Source organism: Nothoprocta perdicaria, unplaced genomic scaffold, assembly GCF_003342845.1.
Source record: "Nothoprocta perdicaria isolate Ctin4 unplaced genomic scaffold, notPer1 scaffold_58, whole genome shotgun sequence".
In the NCBI taxonomy this organism is placed as follows: Eukaryota; Metazoa; Chordata; class Aves; order Tinamiformes; family Tinamidae; genus Nothoprocta; species Nothoprocta perdicaria.
In genome coordinates, this window is record NW_020455843.1 from 3,365,426 (window position 1) to 3,372,852 (window position 7,427).

General features: G+C 54.3%; 1 protein-coding gene across 1 annotated transcript in view; it reads left to right on the top strand.

Annotated features, from left to right (window-relative positions):
* Positions 1–7,201, top strand: part of LOC112955553 (cytochrome P450 26B1) — a 14,396-nt gene extending 7,195 nt beyond the window's left edge. The window contains exons 3-6 of the mRNA XM_026048880.1: positions 3,009–3,284; positions 4,349–4,504; positions 5,716–5,997; positions 6,795–7,201. Coding sequence (XP_025904665.1) covers positions 3,009–3,284; positions 4,349–4,504; positions 5,716–5,997; positions 6,795–7,187 — 1,107 coding nt within the window. The 3' untranslated portion in view covers positions 7,188–7,201. The remainder of the gene's footprint in view (positions 1–3,008; positions 3,285–4,348; positions 4,505–5,715; positions 5,998–6,794) is intronic.
* Positions 7,202–7,427: the final 226 nt, after the last annotated feature.

A 7,427-nucleotide genomic window follows, 5' to 3' on the forward strand; every position in this document is an offset into this window, starting at 1 on the left:
GCCGGGCTCTTGCCCTTCTCCTTGGGAGAGGCAGCTGCGTCCTGCTCTTCTGGAGGCCCCGCGCTCCTCACTGGGCCCTTCCGATGGGATCCTTCCCGCAACAGGGCTGTGCAAAACCCAAACCGCTCATTTTAGAGAGAAAACTCTCTAAAAACTCTTCCTTTTAAATAGACCTAAGTTCCTGCCGTGGTGGAGGAATGCCCTGCGTGTGGGACCTTGCAAACATCGARGTTTCTGAGACCACTAGAGCATCACATTGAGGTCCAGGCCTGGCAGTGTCCGATGCTGCAGGTAGAGGCAGACCTCTWCTGTAAGAGAGCAACAGGGCAGGTCTGGGGCAAATGCCACCCAAAACACATAGAGTGTCTGCAAGGCTGAGAGGATTCTTTGGACTCCTCTTGTAGCACCAGCTAAGTCAAGTGTTGGTGCCCAAGTGGTTTATGGAAGTGTTTTCCAGGTGSTATTCTTGGGCTAGTTGATCTAGCTGCCCCTGCTTGAGCAGGAGATGGGACTATGTGATGTCCAGAGCTTCCTTCCGACCGCAAGAGCTCTGTGATTTTATGTTAGCATGACAAAGGCTTCTCATTTTCAGGGCCAGCAGCTCYAGGTGGGAAAGGGGAGGTAGCACGGAGGTCTGTATGTTGGATGAGGCTGCYGGTGTCCCATCCCAAAGGGAAGCTTTGGGCATCAGTGTGCAGAACAGCTATGGATAGGGCTGGAGGTTCAAGCAGGACCAGGGACTGCCCTTGTCATGTGAATCCAGACCTCTTTGGAGCATCTAGCAAGCTGAGTCACCAGCAAAGCGTCTTCTACCTTAGGAAGCCTGTAAATTCTGAAATATCCCATGAGAAGCAGAGATGGATGAGGGAAGGCTCGGTGACCTTCTCTCCCGGTGGATTGTGGAGCTTTCCATGGAGCCCTGCTTCACTTCCATGCACCTCAGCTTGGTCCAGCCTTCCTGCTCGGGAGCTGGGAAGCGGTCGGGACATTCGACTCGGTTTCACTAGAGGGCGCAGGGATTTTATGCTAGGAAGCAGCGGCAGGCTTGCGAGGGAAAGTTGGCCGCCTTTGCCTCCCTTTTAATCAACTGGAAAGATGCAGGGTTGAACTGGAGGTGACTGGAAGGGGATCCAGACTTGTGTCTGGCGAGGGAAGGGCCCGCTGACATGTGGGATTAGGCGGCGCGCAGCGCACGGGCGGCGYGCCGGGGTGGCGTCCCGGGGAGCCGCGAGCCTTGCCGGGCGGAAAAGAGCAAAAAAAGGAAGGAAAAAAAAAAAAAGAAAGYGGCCCAAACCTGCCCTTCCACCCTCAAAAAGGAGAATGCTCCCCGCTTTTTGCACTGGCAGCCAGGGACCTGCTCCTGCCTTCCGGAATCTGGCCTGGGTGGGAGTCTGGGAGCGCGGGTGCCAGGAGGATGGAGATTTCAACACTCCATCCCTTTGCTATCCATGGAGCAGCTCGGAGCTGTGTGGCCCCTGGGAAAACAGCCCCTTTCCTGGCTSCTGCAAGCACTCATTCTGCCCTTCCTGGTGGCACTGAAAGCCCCTTTGCCCAATTTAGTGCTTTAATTTGAGCTTTTTCTTCCTTTTTCCCACCCCATTTCATGTGTTGGATGGCAGCTCGGTCACGGTTTGAAAATAGAGAGAGAGCGGCAGCAGAGAGCGGGCGGAATGGGTCCACTTGTCCCGTACTTCTGGTGCCCATTCATTTTTCCCACCCACCCATTCATTCATTCATTCRTTCATTCATTTTTCCTGCTCGTTCATTCACCTGCCCTGGCACCGGCCACGCAGGGAATTCCGGCTCTTGCTGAGCCCTCGCCTTGGGCTCATTAAACCACCCCGTAGAGAGCAGCAGGCATGAGCAATGCCGGGAAAACACTGGGAAAACGAGTGCTGCCCTGCATGGGGAAAAGAAAAAGCCCCATTTGCAGGTTTTAGGCACTTTAGCAAAGAGCGGCACTTTTTGCTTGCTCGCTTTCCGTCGCGGCCAGCTCGGCGCGTCCTCTGCAGCCGTGTGTCCCTCCGGGCGAGCCGCTTCCATGGGGTATTCCCGGCGAGCCGGAGCGCGTGCCCCCGGCCGCGCCGAGGTTAATGCCGGHTAAACAAGCAGCGCTCCCCCTGGCTCCCCCCGGCTGCCCCCGGCTCCCCAGCGCAGCGCCCGCGGACCCAGGGCTGGCGCAGGGACGCGGCGGGGACAGGAAGGGGGGACGCGGCGTGAAATCCTCGTCCTGGGCAAGCGGGGACATTCCTGGCATTGCTGCGCTCCTCGGCACGGTGTTTACTCCCAGAGCCTCAATTACTGCTGTCTGCTGACACAGGGTTTGAGCCGGGCGTCCCGAGGAAATGAACCATGTGTGAGCTCAGCCTCTGTGTTTTTTTTTCCCCCAGGAACACTTGAACTCCTACCCTAAGCTCGGCCAGACTTCATGGGGACCCTAAGGGCCTCAGAATGATTATTTTAATGCTTTTTGATATATTTATTAAAGGAGGGGGATGACAAAATTGTTAGTGTTCCCCGTTGAGAAAATAAAAGCTTGCCTGCGTGAACASAGCCGTAATAATAGACACTAGAGAATCCACATGGGCAACCTGTATTACCAGCACTGGAGTTGTGGATTGAGTTTGACTGTGAGCTCCCACCTTGCTGGACACCAAGGGATCCAGCTGTGGGAAAGGCAGCTCTTGCCCATTCTGTTGGGTGCAGGATGACTCGTTTTCTCCTCGTCTCTGGTTCCTTGGTGGAGCGTGTCTCATGGGGTACCTTGTTCTTGCCAGGTGCTTGTGATGGTTGTGATGGGGATTGGCCTATGGAGGCTATCTCAATGGATATTTCTCTACCAGGCCTTTGGGGTTGTTATTTTAGACCTCAGCAACTCCTGACAAGGAGTAGTGCTTAGCTCAGGAGGCCCTTGATATCCCTATGTATRAGCAGAAGTGAGTTATTAAAGAAGGCAAAAAGGAGGGTGTACAAACTATGTAGAAACCTGTCCCTGTGCTCTTTTGCAGGTGTTCTCCAAGATTTTCAGCCACGAGGCCCTGGAGAGCTATCTCCCCAAGATTCAGCTGGTGATCAAAGACACTTTGCGGGCCTGGAGCAGCAACCCGGAGTCCATCAACGTCTACCACGAGGCCCAGAAGCTCACCTTCCGCATGGCCATCCGCGTCCTGCTGGGTTTCCGCATCCCTGATGAGGAGCTCAACCGGCTCTTTGAGGTCTACCAGCAGTTCGTGGAGAACGTCTTCTCCTTGCCCGTGGATCTGCCCTTCAGTGGCTACAGGAGGGTAAGACACTAAGAGCTGGAAACACTGATCTGGGGCGAATGGGTTGGTGGCTGAACCTTGTCTTTGTGGTGGTGTTGGGATGTCTCCTCACTAGTTGAGTTCTGGAATAGGGTTCACGTTGGGCTCCAAAGCTCTGCGTTAGTAGAGTCAAGACACTTGACTAGGAAGGGCTGAGACTCTAAATCTGAGGTTGCTAATAAGGGAAGGAGTTCAGATCAGATGGGACAAAGTTTTTTCACTATGATGTGAGGCATGCAATCATGTCAAGACATCCAGAGCAATTTCTTCTAGTTTTCGCATGAAATGCGAAATGGAAACATAAGRAAAGAGCATTGTATAAAGTTGTTTTTTTTTCATCCTGAGTTTTGAGACAAAAATGCATGTAGAAAAATGACATTTTTTTTTTTCAAATGATTTTTGTGGCTGCTCCTGCACATCTCAGTGTTGTTCTTTAACGGCACGAATGCCCCCGATGTGACTTTTTAGAGCCTTTGCAGCAGGACGTTAGCTCGGTGCAGCTCTGCTCAAAGAGCAGCGGCTTTAGTGAGAGCGGGTGATAAAATCGCTTGGCAAGCCCATTACGCTCTTGGGAAGAGACTCCTTTCAGACCAGTTGACTGGCTTCCTTTGAGAGAGAATTTTCCCAGGGACTTTCTTGACTCCCCAGGCAAGGGGGAGGCATGTGAATCGGTGCAATACGGAGGCTCCCACGTCAGACCTGTCGTTGGCACGTAGGTGCTGATTAGCCTCTCCTGTAATCTTGCCTGCTTTGGGCCTGCTCCTCCTGGGCAGGCGACGACTCCAGCATTTTTATCCTTCTCTTTGAGCGTCTCTAATTGCAGCTGGGAGCAGGTTGGTGGGCTAAACAGGTTGCCGTGAGAGGCTTACGTCCTTCTGACCTCAAAGGGGTCTTGCGTTGGGGTCACCTCCAGCTTCCCACCATCYCCGTCATGCTCCTGGGTCACGTCCTCCTGACCTTGTCTCTGCACACCGATAGTTCCTGGCTGGCCCAGGACAGATTGTGCTGCCATGCCCTGAGTGGTCTGATGGCTTCTTGCTCCACAGGGGATCCGAGCACGTGAGACACTGCAGAAGGGCCTGGAGAAAGCCATCCAGGAGAAACTGCAGAACACGCAAGGCAAGGATTATGCTGATGCTCTGGATATCCTCATAGAAAGCGGCAAAGAGCACGGCAAGGAGCTCACCATGCAGGAGCTGAAGGTAAAGATCCTCCCCATCTTCCCTCTGGCTCGGGGATMTTCTCAGGCTCTGTAGTCACCTGAAAGAGTTACTGGGTACCCGTGTCCTCCTCCCCATGGCCATGTTGTTGCTGCCAGCCCATCGTTCGGCTTGGGACAGAGGCTCCTCAAAGAGGGAAGCTCAAAACGGCGTAGGGAGGAAGTTGTGGGTCAATCCTAGGCAGTCACTCAACATGGAGTGACCAGGGTGCATTGCTGGAGCTGCAGGTAAATCCTCATGCAGGCCCATGGTGCCATCAAGCCAGTTATCCAAAGGGCCATGTTTACTTGCTGATCGCTTTCAACCTTTGCTAAAGGCTGTATGATCCCTCAGCAGGTGGTTATCTGTAGTGGGACAGCCACACAGCTTGTCCCTCATGCACTATTAAGAGCTGTTCACTGAGACTTTTCTCCTGCTTCTGCAGCTCTCCACAAGCATGATGTTAACTCTGAGCAAGGCTCTATGGGTTTTTCCCGGTAGCTGGTTGTCCAGCCTTTCACACAAGACAACCTTTGAGAAGAGAGACAAGAAGGGATATTGCAAAGATGGAGGTCTGGGGCTGGAGAGCTGTGCGTTGGGGAAAGGAGGTGTGAAATCTCTGTGGTGATCAGCTCAGCTTCTAGACCCAAGCATTGGCCCATGAGAACAATCCTCTGTGCCTTGCCCACTGGTTCAGATCTGCTTGGGCTGGAAATGGTGGGTCACCACCACTGCACGGCTCTCTTGTGCCTTCTGCATCCTGGTGGGATCCAATGCGAACCACAGCTCCAGGGCTGGCAGAGTGGTTCTGGTGGGAAACGTGGCTAAAAGGACATGGTAGACCCTTGGGCTGCCTTATCCCTTAGCTTGCTTGGGCTTTCACCATAGCAGAGTGAGATGATTTGTCTCACTGTAATAGGAAAAAAGCTCCTGTGTAGGTGAGATGTCCAGGCTTGTGGGAGAAGACACATAGACCACAGAGCGTTCCYTTTTTTCCTTCTGCAGAAAAGGCAGGGAAATGCTAGAGAACTCCCCAGGACTGGGATGCTGCATGGCCAGGACTGCCCTGGGTGATTTTGCTGTCCCACCTGGCAGGAGCAGCCACGTCTCAGTCCCAGGAGAACATGCCCATCTGTCACTGTCCTTTGTGAGGAAGGAGAAACCTGCCACGTGCACCTCCTTCCTCACCCCATCTCCCCCTTTGTGCCTTGCAGGACGGCACCCTGGAGCTCATCTTTGCTGCCTACGCCACCACCGCCAGCGCCAGCACCTCTCTGATCATGCAGCTCCTCAAGCACCCGCGGGTTCTGGAGAAGCTGCGGGAGGAGCTGCGGAGCAAGGGCATCCTCCACAACGGCTGCATCTGTGAGGGCTCCCTGCGGCTGGACAACATCAACGGCCTCTTCTACCTGGACTGTGTCATCAAGGAGGTGCTTCGCCTCTTCACTCCCATCTCCGGCGGGTACCGGACAGTGCTGCAGACCTTTGAGCTGGATGTAAGTACTCGCTGATCCTCGGCCCCAACATTTCTCCTGCATCATTGGCTGCTCCTTTTAATGTCTCAGTCTCCAGCCCTCTCGCAATGTCTGTCCTCCCGGTGATGTCTGAACCCATTTGGTTGGACTTGATGGTCTTAAAGGTCTTTTCCAACCATAATGATTGTATGATTCCATTGCTTAGCTTTGACAGATGGGTCAGGGGTCTCAATAATATCATGATCTTGTATATTTTAGTGGGTGGAGAGAGAGGAGAGACCCTCCTTGGAGAAAAAGGCCAAGAGACTCTTAACATAGCCAAGAAACTCACCCACATGCAGGAGAGCTGAAGGAAACGAGGGAGATGGGRAAGATCTGACTCCATACTCACTGCTGAGACACGTGCAATTAGATCTTAGGGAGGACAAGAGAAGTTCTGGAAAAGGTTGACTGCGAAGGGCGCCTGCTGCCTGTCAGATGGTTGACAGGCAGGTTGTTCCTGCCATGGAGGGCATGTCCTACCAGCAAAAACAAACCTTGAGACCTGTCTGTTGCTGTAAATTCTATTAATGTGATGGTTTGACTTGGGAACCTTTTGAAGTGCTCACAGAATGATAAACTGGCCCCGTTCCTCATCACCCAAGCCCTGAACAACTCTCTGTTCTTCTCCGAAATCTGCACGAGGAGTGACCCCAAAGAAAAGGAGAAAAAGCATCTGCCTTCGCTCTATCTCCTTCTCCTGGTCTCCTCCCAAGTCTCCCTGCAGCGTGGTTGATCCGTTTGTGTTTTCTCTCCACCCCCTTCCCTTTTCTGCACAGGGTTTTCAGATTCCCAAGGGCTGGAGCGTCATGTACAGCATCCGGGACACCCACGACACGGCGCCCGTCTTCAAGGACGTGGACGTCTTCGACCCCGAGCGCTTCGGGCAGGGCCGCAGCGAGGACAAGGACGGCAGGTTCCATTACCTCCCCTTCGGAGGAGGAGTACGGACCTGTCTGGGGAAGCACCTGGCCAAGCTCTTCCTCAAGGCGCTGGCCATCGAGCTGGCCAGCACCAGCCGCTTCGAGCTCGCCACCAGGACTTTCCCCAAAATCACCCTGGTGCCCGTGGTGCACCCCGTGGACGGGCTCAAGGTCAAGTTCTTCGGACTGGATTCTAACCAGAACGAGATCCTCACGGAGACGGACGCTATGTTGGGGGCGACGGTGTAGAGCCGCTCCGGCTGCCCCGGGAAGGGCGGACGGGGATGGAGGGGTGGGGTGGGAGCGATGGGAAGGACTCAAGGGATGGAGAGGAGGAGGAGGAGACGCACGAGGGGGCTCCTCCGCACCGCTCGCTTTGCAGGCCTGCCGGGTCGAGACTGTTTGCTCTGGCAGCGCGCGCGTCGAAGCCGCTCACCCTCTCTGCGAGGGCCCGGAGAAGATCGAGGGGTGCCACATGTTTTGTCCCGT